We start from the raw sequence: 19,286 nt of genomic DNA on the forward strand, positions 1-19,286 counted from the left end.
AAACTGAGGTGCCTAAATAAAAAAAAAATCTAAAACAAGACTGCCTTGCCACAGTGAAAAAAATGCATTTTGACCATTTTTATCAAGTGGGAAAGACCTGACCATACTTATCACATACAGATGTCATAACTGGTTCGGTTCTTCAGCCATTCTTCTGTCCATTGTCTCAGTGCATCTCTTCCATGGTTCATCACTTCAATTCAATTTACCCCACAACGCCACTATTATCCTGGTGCTCTGTCTCTGCTGGCGGCAGGTCAGTCTTTACTTTGACCTGTGCTTTATCGCTACATTTAGATAAGGTGACAGCAGGCCCATTCAGCAACGCTCTTTATCTACTGCTGCTCTTGGAAGTCCTTTAGAGCCCGACGACTGAGAGCTCCCACAATATACTGTATCACAAAGAGACAGAGAAGAAGAAAAATAGAGAAAGACAGAGAGACAAGACCGGGGAAGGTATTTGAGTGGGTGGAAGAAGGGAGAGGAGAGAGTGTGGTGTGTGTCTGTGTGTGTATGTTTGTTTGAAATGGGCAGTGTATGTGTGAGAGGTCAAGTGTTCTCTTTGCAAAAGTGAAGCTGGCATGAGGTATGAGTGTTCAACTGTGCAGCCCACCCTCCCAACCCTGCAGTCACACAAAAAACACAAATATACACATTCTCTCTCTATTACGCACTCTTTCTCTCTCCTGAAGCGCTTGATTTCCTCTTCAGGTGATTATGATCCCTTTCCTTTTCACAGTTCCAGGCGAGTGGAGGTCACACAGCTGGATGAATACCGGGATATGAAATGCTGCATTTAGGCCAGGCATACCTCATTTGGAAAAGGGGCTGAGCCAAGTGGAAAAACTGGAATTGTGGGATGGGAAGAAGACCTCAATCACTTCTACCTACTTGCTTATAAACAATACATAGCTTACCTGAACACTTTCAAATTGAGTAAGCTTGATATCATAAAGTAACATACTCGAACAAATCTACTGTATATGACAGTATGGCACTATATAAAAAAATGGTGATCTATATGCCTACTGTAGCTATTCTGTGAGCTGTATTTCTGCACAAACTAAGGCTTTCTCATCATTCCGGTCAGCAGATCAGACACGGAATAAAGTTGTTTTCATGGAGCTTGTGTCTGTCTTTGTTGACAAGGCCTTATTAAGAGGCTCCCACTCCAAAAACATGGCCAGAGGCGACTAGCAATCTGACTGTGGCACCAGAGAACAAGCAGCCGTCGTCACCGCGGAAGAGCTTGTTTTGTGCAGAATGCCAATACCAATAGATGCTGTAGAAAAGATGAATGTGCTGACACAAATGCGTGCATACGAGACATGTGCACAAACATAAAGACCAGGGCTATAGTGGTAAATAAAAGGTTGCTGCATCCTGGGTAGGTAAAGTGCATTTAAATGTGTTTACCCTCCATTAAACCACTGATAAAGACACACACAGTGTGTACACGGCACAGACATTTAAACCCTACACAGGAACACAAAACAATGATTAGGAAAAACAGGAAAGCTAAGTGCCACTGTCATCCAGCTATATGCCAACCAAAATTGGGTAAAATAGGGGCTGTTGTTATTTAAAATCCACACTGTTTGTGTGTGCATGTGCACTGACACAAGCAAACCAAGCCTGTGTACCTGCTTAGTGCATGTGTATCTGAATGCATGGTGCATGTGTGCACATCAGATCCTGTCTTGGGGGCTCTGCTGCTGCAGGTCAATAGTATGAGTGTCTGTCTGTCTCGTCCTGCAAAGCTCAGGTTAAGTGCAGAGTCTAATTGTTCCCCTGTTCTGGGGTCGATAAGAGAACACCCTGACCTTAGCTGTAAAAGACCTTACCTCACCCGCTGCCTGGCTAACCCTGAATGTGGCCTGCAGCTGTAGTGACATAACAAAACATATATTTGATATATAACGGGACATTCTCCAGTGTATACTTTTCCCACAATTGTGTTGAGCTTATAGATACTGATTAACACAACTGTCACATTGTCACACAACAGTTTACGGCTTTACATAATGGCCATTACATAGTTTTGTCCTGCCATTAGCCCCCAGTCACCTCAGTGAGGTTTGCTCTCCATTGCAGGTTGTGTATCTTTCAATGAATGCCACACTTCCCCTAAAGATCAACTCAATAAATAGCCACTACATCTGCCTGTGGAAGGGGCCATGGATCACGTTCACTCCCTCTCTCAATCGCTTTGCTTGTGTAACACCTATCTTTTCCTGTGCTCCTCCTCCTTTTCTTCCCTCCACCCGGCATTGTACCTTGGTGGTTGTCTTGTGAATATTCCAATTACAGCGATGTGTGTTTGACCTTTAAGTGAGCTGTAGAAGATATAGTTATCTGCCTTCCACTCTGACACCCAGCGTCTATCAATCAGTGTTCCACCCCACCATCACTACCACCACCCTCACCAGAACAGGCTGCTAGACTGAGCTGGGTCTGGTGAAATGTGTGTGAGTGTGTGTGTGTGTGTGTGTGTGTGTGTGTGTGTGTGTGTGTGTCTGAAAAGTGAGAAAGAAATAGAGATAGGGAGCTATCACGAGCACAGACTGAGACTGGGGTAAGGTACGCAAAGAGGCTTGGAGAGTCCCAGTGATAAAATGTAAAAATGTGTAAGGTTTGTGTGTGAATACATAAATGTATACGACATATACACACAAACACACACACACACACACACACACACACGCACACACACACACACACACACACAGACAAAAGAGGGAGGGAGAGAGAGATGTTAAACATTTTTTTCTTTAATCTGCCACCAGCCTGACTGAGCCTTACTTTTATAAACAAAGCCTTTTCCAACAGCATCCCATATCACGCTTCTAAGAACAAGCTAGCGTAAGCAGAGTCATACTTCTTTAGTTTCATTCTTGTTCCCCGCCCTTTTCCAAAGGGCTGATCTACATCTTTCATTGAATCAAGAATGGAAATTCAAAAGAAATGCTCCTTTTTCAATTTCATGGTGAAGTAGCTCAAGTTAGTGGATGTAATTTCTCCTAACAAGAAAATTTATCACTCTGTCGCACACTTAGTCTGGCTAGAAAAAGGGCCTCCTTTCTGCATTTTTTTTTTGGGCTTTGATAAATGTGCCAAAAGCAGGATCACTCCCTTCATAGCACTCCATACAAGGACAGAACAATTACAGTGGTTATTAAGAAAATAAAACCTCTGGTTGAAATTTGTATGAAAGATAAATGACATATCATTTAGAACTGCAGTGAAGGCATTACAAAATTAAGTCAGGACTAAGCCAAGAGGGGAATGGGGGTTGTTTTACACATATTGTAGGGACCACAACTTGTGACTGGGAGAAATATGTCATGGTACACACACAAGCTTATTAGCACACTACTAACACAAAGAATATGGAAAGAGTGAAAAGAAAAACACGCAGTTTTCAGTGATTTTGAGAGGGAATCTCTCCTCACACATTTCAAACTTGTGCCAACAAAGAAGTATTTCCTCTTTGTGAGAAAAATTCTAGGAAGGACTAACGATGCACAAAAGTCCAATAAATCCATTTGAGGTTTTGTGCAAATTATGATTTTCAGGGTTCACACCGAATTGGATGATGAAGTCCAAACAGGTGGAAAGGAATGCATGAAGAATAGTATCGCTGAAACAATACCACGCATGGCCAAGCCACCAGGCTAATGTATATTTATCATGTAAACTTTTGATAAATGCATACGCAGAAACAATCAAATCTCTGGGTTTCAATTGGAAGATTTTGCACCATGGACTCAAGCGTGAAACCAATATCAGCTTAGTGTCTAGTCAAGCTTGAAGTGCTGCGCCTAGCCCACAAAGCATGTTCTGCATATGCTCATGGGCGTCACTTTTATCAGGGTGGAACAAGCAGCTTTTCAGTGCTATCACTGATCAATTCGTGCGAGTTAAGTCCCACAGTTTGGGTAAATAAGCAGTGGTTAGGTCTTGATCAAGAATGGCAGGCTGTTTGAGCGGGACCATAGGTTGGAGAAAGGCGGTCCTGTCTATCTCTGCTGCTATGGATTCCTAGTGTGACTTCCATCATTAACCTCCCGCTAGAGTACATCTTATTCTCTGTATCTTCCCAAAACAAATGTTCAGTGTATCCTCCAAAAGGACTTGATTGGAAGTGGATTTTTTTAAATTCATAAATCACCTCTCCTTATGCCAAACTGTTTGCTCTAATTCCCTACATTTAAACATACAGCCAATAATGTGTGATATTATTATTACGTTGTAAATGATGACAGCAAAGCGAGGGCCTGACCTTGGCTGATACACAATAAAACCCAGCAGCTTCAGCTCTAAAGCCTGCAGTGAAGAGAGCCAAAGCCAGCGCTAAGTGACATGTCAGTCAGTTCGTCTGTTTGGAGCCTTCAATTCCCCACGGCCTGAGCTTATTTACTGCATTTGTATGAAAAGCTGTGAAGAGGCTCTCTTACATATGTATACAGTGTTTGAAGGCAATGCGTAAAGAGCATCTCCCCTTGCAGCCTGGTAGCGTTACAACTACAAACAACTTGGGAGAAGGATACAGCCATTTATACATTCGAAAATGGGTCAGGAATGAAGGTGATCGGAGCGGAGAGTGTTAACCAGTACAACAACAACAAAAACTGTGCTGATAGCTGGAATCTGTTAGCTGAGATTTTGGGCGCCTTAGAGAAAGAGCACCGGTGACATTAAAGATGCTACTACTTTTTGCTAGTCATCTTCGTAACCAGATTCAAAGTCATTTTAATATTAGTTAGAGAAGGGGTGGGGGATACACACAACAAACCATCAGGCATGCGTTTCAGAGTCTGATTTGTTACTATTCATGGCTAAAGCGGAGAGGAACTGTAATACTAGACATGCTTGTTAAATTCACAACACTCCAAAGCTGCCTTCTAGCAAATCCTGTCTTTTGGTTGTCAGCTTAAGACAGCCCGGCATATGCATATGTAGGATTTTTAAGCTCTGTTAAATGGATAGCGGTGTCGTGGCCTATCAAATGACTATAAGCCACTTGCCTTTTTTGGGGGGGAAGGGAACCATTTACAGAAAAAGCAGACAGCAATGCGTTACCCTGTATGCATTGGAAAGCACCCCCCCCCTCCACACGTGTTTTCTCTATCCTCCTGTTAACTCCACATTAGAGGAAAACAGAGCCATTTACATGTGTATTTTCAGGCTGCGGGTGACAGTAACACTCCACCCCGCCATATTAACGACTGGTACTCTGTTTAAGCCAATGACAGGGGAGTGGCAACAAACAATGACAGAATGCCCGTTTTCGATTGTGAGGCCACGAAAGATGATACACCATTCACCACCAAGGCAGTTCGCAAATAAATTATTGCGGAGGGTATTGAGCTGGAGCAATTGCTCAGTCCACTCATGGTATGTGCCTATGTGCGAGTGTGTGTTTGTATGAGTGTGTATGCATGTCTGTATATGTGTTTGTGTGAGTGGCCTTATAGATCCAGTGCCATTTATTTCCCAGAGCTGGAGCGGGGCAGTAAAAGGAAATGAGTTGTGAAGTGGCCATTGATCCTGGCCTGCACTAGGTTGGCTGGAGACTGCAGGACTATTGGTGCTACTGAATGGCTGCCTCTTATTTACACTGAGGTGGTTAACCCTGACCCAGTTCATTTATCACTGGGCTAATGCGCTACACAGGAAAGAATGTCTCAGGTCAAACAAAAGGCCTGATCCAGATTGAATGATGTCAACTGGCTTCCTTTATTTGCATTCACTATTAAAATATATGAAAATGTGAATGTACGTACATGTGTGTTAAATTTAATGTCATATGAGCAACAACAACAAAAAAGTTTCTCACAGCAAGTGACCTCTGTGGCATTGATCTAATATCCTGTAAACACACAAATGCACATGCACACACACACACACACACACACACACACACACACACACACACACACACACACACACACACACACACACACACACACACACACACACACACACACACACACACGGTGTGATCTGTCTTTTTCAATCTATGCTGCCCCTAGACCTGTAGACCACACTGCCTACTCCACAGCTCCCAACTGCTTGAGCATAAAATAGCCATAACTGTTTATTTCCAGCACATTTCACTCTGTCTATATCTCTCATCCTCTCTTCTCAATTCCTACATTGCTCGCTCGCTCTGTCCCTTTCTCCTCGTCTCTCTTTCAAGCCTTGCAGCTTGACATTTGGCCATGCTCTCAGGGGACTCCTGTGCGAAATGGAGTTACTGGGAGAGCGCCACTGTACATTCCAGAAGGCTGCATGTAACGTGTCTTAAACATAGATGGACAGCACACGTTTCAAGGAGTTGAAGAATGAGACAGAAGGGGAAAAAAGGTAGAGACGGAGGAAGAAGTTGCGTCTCGATAGATAATAGAATAATACTGTGTTTTGTCTGGGGAAGGGTGAGCAAACAGTAGCTATGCTGTCATTCACACTCTATATCTTTAGTGTCATCGCAAAGGGGGGAACTACAGGCCTATATATCACAGGCCTGTATGTACTATCCTGTAGGGACTGTCTGCCGATAGCCAGGCTTGAAATAAAAAAGAAGGATGGCTTTCATTGTAAATAAGTCAGACACAAGGATTGCCAGGGAAGAGCTGTCTTTTCACTGAACGGGGAAATAATTTTACAAAGACATACAGTACATGCTGCTTCCCTAATGCTTCTCTAGCCTTTACAGAAAAGCCTTATCTTCACACGGATGATGACGGTTAACAAAAGGCTCCTTTATGAAATCGTTCATATTTCTGCAGAGGTCTGTCTCCTGTCCTGAGAGGTGATTGATGCATCAGGCCAGGGCCAGTGTCTTATTTACACAGTTGAGTGGGGCAATCTCAGGCCTGAAAGATAAACCTAATGAGCTCCTTTGTGTAAGGGTGCAAATGAGAGACACCATCCTCCCTCCCTCCTCCATCCAAAGGGATAGTCTGGGTGATTAGGCCTTTAAATTATGCTCAAGGGCAAAGCCCAGATTTGCATCTTAGGTGTGTGTGTGTGTGTGTGTGTGTGTGTGTGTGTGTGTGTGTCTTCTCAAATACAGTATGGAGAGAAAGACAGAGAGGCAGGTGAAGGGCAAAAAGAGAAAGATGCTTGAGGCTGAGGTTTGTGAGAGGTGATGGTAAACATTGTGTGTCAGTATTTAACACTACACTAAACAACAAACTTGAGTTGTTATAAGAGGGAGGTGAGCTCACGTGTCTGTCAAATTAGCGTGCACACACACACACACACACACACACACACACACACACACACACACACACACACACACACACACACACACACACACACACACACACCTTTGTCTGTGGGGTAACTTTCTCCCTAATGACTTTCATTTTGGGGAGAATTTCATTTGCCCCTAAACCCTAAATATTACCCATCACTTGCTGTCAGATTTCTCATCCCTTCTATTTCCTCCAGCTAAACAGCTAGGAAGGCAGGTTAATTGCTGTCACTCTCAAGTTGGACCACTGCCTAGCTCTCGTGTAGCGACAGGGTAGCCTGGAAGTAAGATGGCACCTTGGCGCACTTATTGTAATTTATGTCAAAATGCTGCAGTCATTTAAATGAGTTTGGATAGTTTGCATTTTGCTGCATCATGTGCCTCAGGAAAACACTGAAATGCATACCTAACCAGTTTACCAACACGTCAACCTCTACAAGTGTCTTGTAAACTGCATTTTAGTGCAGAAGTAAATACATTACAGTCCTCAGAAACAAACATCTCACATGCAAATAAAAAGTAAAACACAAAAATAGTTTCATGAAATGACAGGTATAAACAACTAAAAGCAAAAGAAAATGTAATGTATAATTTGGGACAAAAGATTTGAATCCGTAAAGCAACCATTTTCCATGTCTGAGTTTAATGAGTCAGTGATCTGGATGAGTAGTAGGTTGTAGTGACAGAAGTTTGTCCCCATAGCTACCCAGAGGTCTTTGGTTAAAACGACTGACCCCGGCCATAATAGATGAGCCGGAGTCTCCATCTTGCTCTGAATATCAGTACACTCCGTACAGTAGTGAGACCATCTAGAGGGGCGGCAATTGTCCTGAGTATTGGCTCATCAATCCAACTGATCACCCTGGCAGGATGATGTCTACAGACCACTGTAATCAACTAACAGCCTCATTATGGGACAATATGCTATAGATCCAAAGATCAATGCATAGCTCTCATGTACATACATAGCAGCATATAATATTAAAACTACAAGATACGACTACAGCCAATGATAAATTGATTGGTAATGTGAACTCAGCACATTTTTTTTTTAACATGGGAGCTTTTATAGTGATCATTTTAGCATAGTAATTAGGGCTGAGCAACATTTATCATTTGCTCTGATACATATCTGCAGCTGGCAAATTGCAATCAGATACAGTGGGTATCTAATCTGTGATCTCAAATCAAATTAGGTCTATTTAGACAACCTTGGGAATGGGGTGATGAAACCCTGACAGAAATTAGGGGGCTGGAAATTCAATTGTGACACAATGGTTATCATTCAGATACATGGATAACCAAGTGTGTGTCTTTCCCATTGAACGCAATACCTGTATAAACAACAATACAGATTGTATACAGGATTTGCAATAAAATAAAATCAAGAGAAAAAACAAAACAAGTGCATTATTTGTCTTGAGGAAAAAAACTCAACTATCAATATTTGAATATGGAAAAATTGCTCCTGTGTAACTTAGTCCTGATCTGTGTCCTATAAGCCTTTGGCCGAATCTGAGGCGACGAGACCTTAAGATGCTGCTTTTCTAATTATAGCTGCAGGTGGTATTTTGGAGCTGCTAGGTAATGGCAGAACCCACAGGGACAGTGGAGAATTCATCAGTGCTTATTATTAATCATCCCCCCAGCAGTGTGATGAGAGACTGGAGCTTCTATACCCACTGGACCACTCAATGTCATTCCAAATATGGGTGGAAAATTACACCCAACAGCCTTGCTTCAAAATGGACTCAGAGCAGACGTGGAGTGGAATTTTTTAGCTGCACACAGGTGCAAAAAAGAAAGAAAAGTGCAAGCATGGATGGACGCATGCATAAATGACCACACAAATGCATGCTTCATACACACACTTGGACACTGTCATTCACTTATACACACCTGCCAACATCCCCTTCTGCAGATGAGCACACTAACAACTGCAAAATACCACAGCTCTGTGCTAACAAATGCATAAAAGAAAAACTCCATCTTTCGTCGGACTGCGCTCTCTCTCCAAAGAGATGCAGTGTGAGCGCGCCACAGGAAGTGTGTGTGAAGTTAACAGCACAGGGCCCCTGTTTTAAAAAGCCTCCAGAGACCTGTTAGCTGGACTGCTCATTTCAATGTGTCTGTCTCTGGGTTGGGAGAAGGCTTGGGCTGGCCTCTTTACAAGGCACACACTGTCATACAACCCCCCCCAACCCCACCCACCCACCACTACAAGCTCTTAGCTGTACGTCCATCTCAGAGACTTAACTAGACACTTTATGCTTACGTCGCTTTTCTCTCGGAGTGCCTTTTTTTTTACGGCACAGCTTCGTTAACATTTACATACACACATTCACATTTCTCTGCTTATGTTAGTTATAATATACTAAGATTAGTCTAACTAAGTGTTTAAATGTAGGCAATTTCATTAAGATACAATTTAAAAAAAATATTGCAATATTAAAAAAAAAAAAAAAAACACTAAAATAAAATGTAAAATATAAAATATATAAAAATTACGATTTTTACAGAACAAATTCTCTCTTCTTTCTAGGGCAATATAATGCATGACAGTGGTGTCCTATGGTACAACAGTTGAACAGTATTTTCTTATCGTGCTCTCTATCTCTTTCTATTTTACCCTCTATCTGCAGAGTATCAACACAGATAGAAAGCAGTCCTATACCCAACACCTTCAAATGTAAAAGAGTGATGACTGAGAAAGGGAGAGAATTGACCCCAATCAGGTGTGTGTGTGTGTGTGTGTGTAGGAAGAGTGGCAGAGTGGTGATAAATGGGGGGTTAGGCCACAGCGCTATAATGCCACTGCAGCCACCAGCAGGACCACTGGGGTTGCGCTGTGGATGGAGGATGGGTGTTGAGTTGGAATGGGGTGGAGGAGGTGGCGTTTGGGGGGGAACCTGCAGGACATGCTTCATTTTGCTACACCAAATACCCCCTCTCTGCACACATACAGATGCAGACACACAGAAACAAGTCTCATCTATTGTATTGCCCTAACCAAACTGACCACAGGCTTTCAGCTGCCTCCAAAAGTGCACACGCACGCCCGCGCGCGCACCACACACACACACACACACACACACACACACACACACACACACACGCACACACACACACGAAAATTCCCATCAAACAAAAAGGACAGCACGCATCATTACAAACCCGCGGCGGTGTCCCCCATCCACCCCAAAGCATGGCCCTCTGACCTCATCTCCCACTGCTCTTTTGGCAAACTGTCAAAGCCATCATTCACCGTGAAAAGACACGAGAGACACTTGACTCCTTTACTCTGCTGGCGACTGACTTTCACAACTCCTGCCCCCCAACCACTACCTCCTACACCCCCCCTGCAGTTTATTCACCACACAACTTGCTCTGACTAAGAAGAATAGAGCCAGTACAATACAACATGGATATGAAAAAGGAAGAGTTAAATAGACTAAAAACGGAGCAACAGATATTAGTTGGTGGTGCCTTTAACCTAAAATAATTCAGTTAAAACAAAACAATGAATAACCAACAGAAGGGAACAATATTATCAAGTGAGTCAGAGAGGGAATGATCTCAAAGCGTGGTCTAAATCTAAATGACATCTAGTTGAGGGAAAGTGAGACAGAGAGACTGCATGCAAATTAGTCTTTCCAAAGTGTCCCGGGCAAAGGTTTCTCTGGCGCTGTTGGGACTGTGGTTAGAGCGCCTGCATCTGTGTGAGCCTCCAACTAGTGCCGAGTTAGGAGGCCCTCTGGTGGATACAGCGCTGCCATGACATACACACACGCACATACACACTACTGAAACTGGTCGGTACGATGCTCCGACGCACACATTCTTTCCCTTTCTCGGTCTATCTCTTGTGCACACTCACTGACACACACACACACACACACACACACACACTCTCTAACTCTCACATGACTTCACATTGCTGCAACGAGCTCTCTATAAATATACATAAAAAAAATACACACACACACATATATATATAGCCAACAAAAACATCATTGCAAAACATTTTCATCACTCTACAGGCAACAGCTTCAGGCAAAACATGCCGACAGCACAACAAACTACTGAGAAAATTTACTAACAACACAAACAGCCGATTAGATAAACAAGTTTTTTTTTTTTACTAAAAAACATACACAATATAAAAAATACAACATATTTCATTGTGCCTCCTGTCTGTGTAGAAAACCCCAGCGCTGCCTGAGCAGAGAGCAGAGTGGGAGAGCGAGGGGAAGAGAGAGAGCGGCAGAGAGACGAGACGGGGGAGAAACACAACTTACCTGCTGTTGTTGCAGATGCAGCAGCTCGACTGTGCTTACTTCGCTGCTCGTGTCACCAGCGCTTGATCTCCCATCTCTACTGCCAGCCTCTAATTGGCTGCTGCTTAGGGTGCTCATTCCATTTTGACTCATTGAACTGTTGCTTATTGTCTCTGTGGCCGACTCCTGCATCATCATGATTTAAAACCTAGAAGTGATTAAGAGGCACCGGTTAGGGCTCTTCTTGTTACAATTCCCCCCTTTTTCCCTCCTTTTTTTTTTTTTTTTTTTACGCTTCCATTATCAAGCCCTCAGTCCCCCTCTGCAAATTAAAGCATTTAAAGAAGAGGGAGGGGGGATGCAGGAGGAGCAATTATGCATTCATTGTGTAAATGAAGCAATACAAAGAGATGCACGTCCTGGTGCTATTTAAAAAAATGGGAGGGGTACCTAAATGTGGCAAATGTTTTTATCCACAAGATTTAGGCATAAATCTAAGCATCTGGCTTTAAGAAAAAAGTTGTATTCTTTTTGTCTTCATTATTATTAATAAAAAACATTTGTAGGAAATTAAGATAAAAAATATGCTTGAACAAATATGCCAGTCTCAAATGAGCATATGCTTAATTCTTAATATCTCCCTCACACTTCAGGACAGCCAGGCAACACAGACAAAAAAACAGAAGCACGGCACTACTATAATATTTGACGTGTTGAAGCTGTCAGTCTTTTAGTGTGTCGCATCTGAATGAAGTTGGCTAATGACGCAAAGCTAATCATGCAAAATTAAAATTTGGTGGCGGGGAGGAGGGAGGAGGCACCAAATCACATGGTGCAGGGCTGGTGATGAACACTATAATGGGTTTGTCATCCGTGCTGTGGCAAAATAAAATCTGCCACACAGGCTTCCATGGAGACACGATGCTCATATGTCACTCATTGGCTTGATTCCTTTCGCCCCTATTCTTTAACCAAACGTTATATATTCATTTATTTCGGATATATAAAAATAAAAAAAATAAAAACACAATTTAACCAAGCTGCAATCAAACTTTGTGGTGGGAGATCTACAATACAAGATAACAATTTTAACAATAAATATAGGTTATTGAATTCATTCTCTTGGCACCTATTAGATATGTAAAAGTGGTGAAAGAGAGAGGAAAAAAGGAGGAAAGAAAAGGAAAAAATCCTATCACGAATATCACTAATGATTGTGCTAAAAACAGCATAAATTATGCATATTACCTCCTCTCTCTCCAGTAATAAATGTTTTATCATTTTCCCCTGCATTTAATGCTGTGTACCTTCACTGGGGCAGAGAGAAGCCGACATTCTCACAATAAATAAAAAGACACTCAAAGGCTCAAAATGCACTCCAGAATCAGGGAGTTTACGCTGTCTGTATTTAGAAAAAAAATGCTCTCTAATATTTAAAATTAAAATTTGAGACAACGAACATTTAAAGGATAAAAAAAAAGGAGAGGAAGTTTGCTTTCAAAGGTTGCGTAGCACGTCATTACTTATTTAACATTAGTTTTGCCACTTTCATATATAAAAACACAGTTTTAGGGTGCAAGAGCAACCCACTGCCAGATAATCCACATCCATGCAATATAAGAGGGTCATGATTATGATTGTGTGTGTGCATGTGTTTTTGTGAGCATATGTGCCCAGCCCACATGGGTACCGTGTTTATTCTTTGACCAGTAAATACCGTTTTAATAGAAGTGTGTATAAACGTCCTTCCGTGTGTGTGTGTGTGTGTGTGTGTGTGTGTGTGTGTGTGTGTGTGTGTGTGTGTGTGTGTTTGACGAGGGGCAGATACAGGACAGGCCTTAAAGGATGTCCACAGCCAGGATAAACAGGACCAGCACGGGGCGAGAACAACGGCGGGCGCTTACACAGAGCAGGCGGCAGCGGCCCAGGACACAAGTAAATAGGGGAGGCCACAGACCGGATAAGGCCGCCGGTCCGGCATGGCCACCGGCCCACTAATGGAGAGACCCGCACAGAAAAAGACAGGGGGGGGAAAAAAAAAAAAAAAAAAAAAAACGTGGGTGAGGAGAAGAGAAAATATGAGAGAAGAGAGTGAAGAGAGAGAGAAAAGGAAAGTGAGTGGGAGGGAGGAAGGTGGTGGTGGAGGGGAAAGACTGGCACAATGTGACATCCAATCCGGTGATGAATCTCAGCATAAGAAACTCAAGGCTGCAGCCAGGATCAGCCAGCTAATAAGTATTCAAATTAGGCATAAATTTTACATGCCCAATGTTTAAAATATTCAGAGAAAGACTGTCTGATTGCCTTTACTACAATTTTATGAACATTCTAATGGAGCCTGGATCTCTCTTTTTTTCCTTCTTTCTTTGACCGGCGATGGATGTTCAGAAAACTTGAAGATATATGAGATAAGGAAATAAGGATTTTTAATAACATATGAATGCAATGCAAACTACTACGGAACTCCAAGGAAAATTGCTACTTTGATATTAACAAACCAATCAAATTTGCTTTTAATGTGATTACTGATGTATTAAACATTAATATCATAAAAAGAAAAATGGATACAAATAAGAAATTAGGGATCATAGCTTGAGTAAAAAAAAGAAAAAAATAGAAAAAATATGCAGCATAATTTGAATTTAATACACAAACAATAAAAGCCCAACAACCGGCTTGATCTCAGAGCCATAATCTTCTCACCCTCCTCCAAAATAAAATCTGTGCAATATGTCTAACTGCAACATAATGATAATGCAGATATATGCAAAGTATATTCGCAGAGATCAGATGGTGCTTTAACCTTAATGACAGCGGTGAGATAAATTAATTAGCCATCTAAAGGCGGCATTCAAATCTGCCAATTAGAATGTCAATTAGAAACACAGCCAGGCTGCAATGATGAGCGGGCTACTGAGCTGTGGATCTGACTGTGGGGGTGATGGAACTGTCACACACACACACACACACACACACACGACAGATAGTGACAATGCTCGGCACCTGAGGGTGTGACTATATGCATGCGTGTATCTACATTTGTGTGTGCCTACCACAGGTCCACCATGCCTTGTACCCTCTCCCTGAGGGATACTAGCTCTGACCCTGGCTCAGTTTGTCCTAAACCAACTGGGTCGGAAGGAGCCATGCCACCCCCCTAGCTACAATATCGACTGGGGCCCTGGCTCTGATCTGCGGCGGTGCAGGCAGCTTTAATGCCGCATGAGCGAGGCTGCTGGCTTGCCCGCACGTGTGTGTTTGACATCCTATAAATTGCCGGTGTCCTGCGTTTCAACACACCCGCTATTTGATGCTATTTCCTCAAGCCATAATCTTCCAATGAGGGAGAACCTAGACCACTTATTATCATGATCGGAAACAGAGAGGAAGGCTGTTATTGCCCTGGTAATACGCTGGTAATTCTGTAGATGTATAGCTTTGGGAAAGAAGATGATAGTGATACTAAGTGTTTAGGTTGTGGGGTGGTGCAAAGATAGTGAGAGACCGAGATAACTCTGCACTCTCCAAATTTACTGTCGTCAACGATCGCTGATGGCTCCCAACATTTCTATTAAGGTGGAGGCTCAACAGAAAGAAAGGCATTTCCTGATGAAGCAAAGATAGACACAAGACAGACACTTTATTTGCAAAGCTTTAGACCAACTCCAGCTTTTGTCTCATTTCTTGTGCAACCATAGCCTTGCTTGCTATTCCTCTTCAGCTTGAGCAAATATTTACTCTCGAATCTTGCACTACGCAAATCTGTCTCTTCCATCAGGTACAGAATCTGATAAAGGGTCCTGACGACGCATTGGCCCAGAGATTGGGAGAATTTCTTCCGAGAAGTGACACAACAAAGGTGTAGGGAGAATTGAGCCTTTCATTGCCTCATGCACACACACTCTCGCGATCTTTCGCACATACACACAAACACGCACCTATCATTAAAGGGGAAAGAAGCAGCCCTCCATCTTTGTTTGCGAGCTCTAAAAGCCCTTAATGTAGCCTCATTACCTGGCCTGTCTCCCGCTCTATCATGTGCAGTAAACACACACTATGACACTGGCCATCCATCTAGTGGGAATACACAGCTGTCTGCTGTGCTCCAACACTGTCTGGGGAACACGGGAGAATTTAACACACACACACACACACACACACACACACACACACACACACACACACACACACACACACACACACACACACACACACACACACACACACACACACACACAACGTAGTCAACAAACAGCGGGCTTGACACTGGTTTTCGTTCGAAATCTCTGGCCTATCCATTTTAAGTGTGAGGATGTTCTCCACTGTGTCTATCTAGAACACTGATCCATACCCTCATTTTATATGCATGAGTTGCAAAAAATATTTTCATCAAGACAAAAAAGAAAGGAAGAAAAAAAAAAAAAAAAAAAAAACTATAAATCTGTGATCCCAGATGTCCGTTCATTATCAGTTCACATTTCAGGTGGCTTGCTGGAATTCTTTTGGTTTGTGAGATCAAAATAAAAAATAAATAATAGAAATTACATTTCACAGTCTGCTGACTCCTCACAGCTCTCTGATCAAGTCGAGATATGGTTACCATTTAAAATAATCACAGATTCTGTGCTTGAGTGAAATTAATTCATCATTGCCATAAGTTACTATGCATACAAAATAAAGAAGTAACTGGGCAAGGGCAAGGGCTCACATATTCAACACTTCAGATTGCTTAATAAATCAAAATGCCTGACGTGCTGACAAAAAAAAAAAAATCGGTGCTTAAAACCCATTGCATTTCTAAATGATAAATGTAATCTAAGACCAAATAACGGAGAGCAAAGAAGTTTAAAATAACTTAATCAGATTGCATAAATGTCTGCAAGGCATAGCATAAATCAATGCCTTCAAAGAATCTTTAATTATGATCATATGCTTATTTGTACTTGGGTGTGCACGGTATTTTTTTCTTGGTTGCAAGTTGTCACTGCAGAGGGAGACCACAAGCAGTTTATTACAGCCTTCAGCTACAAGCTGGGAGTTTGGAGTCGCAGATGGAAAAACGACCACTTGGAGAGCTACGTTCGACAAAACCCAGTCCCCCGGATTAAGTGAGGCAAGCCAGGCTGCCGTGCCTTAGAATTAAAAGCTTCCTTTTTGGCACTAAAGGGCCACCATAAAGGAGCATTAATGACTACTTCTTATAAACCTGTGTATGGTAATGGTTTCTGCTCTCAGATAGAGGAATTTCAAAAGTGTTTCACCGGTGAATGAAGATTGCTTTGGAAAAAAGGGGGCTGAAGAAATCATATTTACAACATCAGGAGTGGGGCCAAATGAAAAGAGATGAATATGAATAATGGACTTTGCTTTTTTCGGGATTAATATTATTCAAAGCAACAGAATCAAATGTGGTTATCTCCTGTCCAATGAGCCCTACATTGAGAAAACCTCAGTCATATTTCAATTCTTCATTTGAGCTGACAATAAATCGTAGTTCTGTGATAGGAGACATTCAGTCAAGAATGTTCAGAACTTAATTCTCTTCTATTTACAATAAGGAGATGAGACAGAATAAGATAAAAGACAGACTATTTGCCACAGTGTGTAAGTGTCCCTGAATGGAGTGTGAGTGTGTGTCAGAGTCAGTGTTTGTGGAGTACAGAAAAGCAAAAAAATGACAAAGAAAACCAGAGGAAAGGGTGTGAAGTGCGTGTTCAATTGTACGGTCTTCACAATGTCTTCTTAGAATCAAATGCAAGAGGCACTCATGAATAGTGTGCATGATAGTATGTTAATACAAATTCATTTTATATGAATACAACCAGCTCTGAAAAATGACAATGGCAAAACAGTTATTGTACATGGGCTAGCCAATTACTAATAATAATAAAATAGAAAAGGGTATGGTATGGTAGGCTAACATGAAAATGTTAAATTAAAATCAACAATGAATCACTCAGTAAAAAAGTGGAGAAATATTATAAGAGGAAATATAATTTACAGTTTATCAATTTCCTTTTCCTGCAAAAAACACCACTGCAGCAATAAATGCACACTTCTTAAATATATTGCTGTAGCGCAGCACACCCCGCGCAGAAAGAGTAAAAGAGGAGGAGAGAAACTAGTTCTCTCCTGTATTTAGGCTCGTCCCATATCATTTACACGTTACCCATCAGGCACCTCATTCTGCTGAAGCAGGAGACAGCCCCGCCGCTGTGGCAGAGGAAGACAGTGACGAAAGCTGATCAGTCTGCACTCATTTGCATATTTGCCAATTCCATTAATTAACTCGGCCCACCTAATCAGGGCTAATTGACCTATAAAGAGGGGAGGCCTCATTGTCTCGTCCAATCATCTTTACCAAGAGTAGAGGAGGTGCGCCGGTGAATGCAGGGTACTTCCGACCTCACTGTATTTATAGACCTCACGCGTGGAAGTATTCCACTCAGAAAAGACCTTTTATTCTCTACCTGAGCGATCAGGACTGAGCTGCTTTGACATGGAGCAAGAGTTGGAAAACAAAAAGGAGAAAATGGACAAATTCTTTACACTGGTCTGGTGCCTTGTCGAGGGGAGAAAAATCGGAGGAACTAATGACAGTTGGATGGCCTGACTCTCCGGTCCTCTCCACAGCGCGGCAGATCCAGCGGACAGGCGCAGGGAGCAAGCCACGGCCGGCACAGCTACAGAGACATAGCTCATTGTGACGTTTCCAGTTATTGCTGGTTGATTAGGGCCATTATGTCTCCAGCTCTGATTTATGTTGTCATTCCCCCTCAGCAGTCCTGCATCGATAGATCTTAATGAATTGGTAAATAAGGGTGAAGATTGCAGTTGACAACACCGCAACATTCCTCATTCATACCAGACAAGATTTATGTAACCAATTAGGAGCATAACGGGGGTACTGGTCAGGAGAAAAATAATCTTTCCACAGGAAAATTACCAAAGTCTAACCCACGACAAAATAGATAATGGGCAGTCTTTAACACCGGCTTAGTCACACTTTCTCCATGCCCAGTTGGGGACTTTAAAACTGCTCGGAAGAAAGGATCGCCCTTGCTCCTCTTAGGATTAAGAAATTGATTTTACAAAAATATGCAGAGACTGGTTGACAGTGTGTACTGCCTGACAGCTCGGCTGCACCTCTCCGTTTTGAAAACACACCCGGCTATTCAAGCCACATCTGAATAACGTCCACACCAAGGATGATGATGGAATCAACAGATTAAAAATTAAGCCCTTGCCAACAAAGCACCACTTTGATATGGAAATATTAAATTCAAGAAGCCACTCTCCCCCCCCCCCACCTCCCTCAACAATCCAAAACACGCCCAATGAAAATGTGAAGGGGCGTGCATCTGTGTGTGGTGGGGGCACACAAATCAATTGTACACTTACTGTTTGATACATTGACTAATAAATAATCATTAGCATTTTTTAATAGTCTCATATTTCCATTATTTAATTTCTCTACACTGCAGTTTTAGGAATCTGTTAGCAGACAAATAAAGGCCTCTTTGTCATTAAAAAAAACTCAGATAAAAGTGCTGATCATCAATAGCCAGCGACAGGCCAGGAAGACCCATAGGGCAGGAGTGAACAGAGCTGGAAAATTAAAGCAGAGTGATACGGGAGCTGGCTCCTTTCAGCCTCTCTCCCTTCAAGCACATGCAAATGAGGCCGTGCTGCTTAACTGCATCATTTATGTGGATAATAGCGGCATCATCATTACGGGAACTCAA

General features: G+C 42.3%; 1 protein-coding gene across 9 annotated transcripts in view; it reads right to left on the bottom strand.

The window, feature by feature from the left end:
- foxp2 (forkhead box P2) overlaps positions 1 to 19,286 on the bottom strand; it is a 105,397-nt gene that overhangs the window by 50,632 nt on the left and 35,479 nt on the right. For 7 of the 9 annotated variants that reach the window (XM_039791330.1, XM_039791336.1, XM_039791333.1 and 4 more), the window contains one exon: positions 11,563 to 11,749. The exons of the other annotated variants lie outside the window; for them this stretch is intronic. In XM_039791330.1, the coding sequence (XP_039647264.1) occupies positions 11,563 to 11,739 (177 nt within the window). In that variant the 5' untranslated portion in view covers positions 11,740 to 11,749. The remainder of the gene's footprint in view (positions 1 to 11,562; positions 11,750 to 19,286) is intronic. 9 annotated transcript variants of the gene reach the window in all.

This window comes from Perca fluviatilis, chromosome 23 (genome assembly GCF_010015445.1).
Source record: "Perca fluviatilis chromosome 23, GENO_Pfluv_1.0, whole genome shotgun sequence".
NCBI classification, from domain to species: Eukaryota; Metazoa; Chordata; class Actinopteri; order Perciformes; family Percidae; genus Perca; species Perca fluviatilis.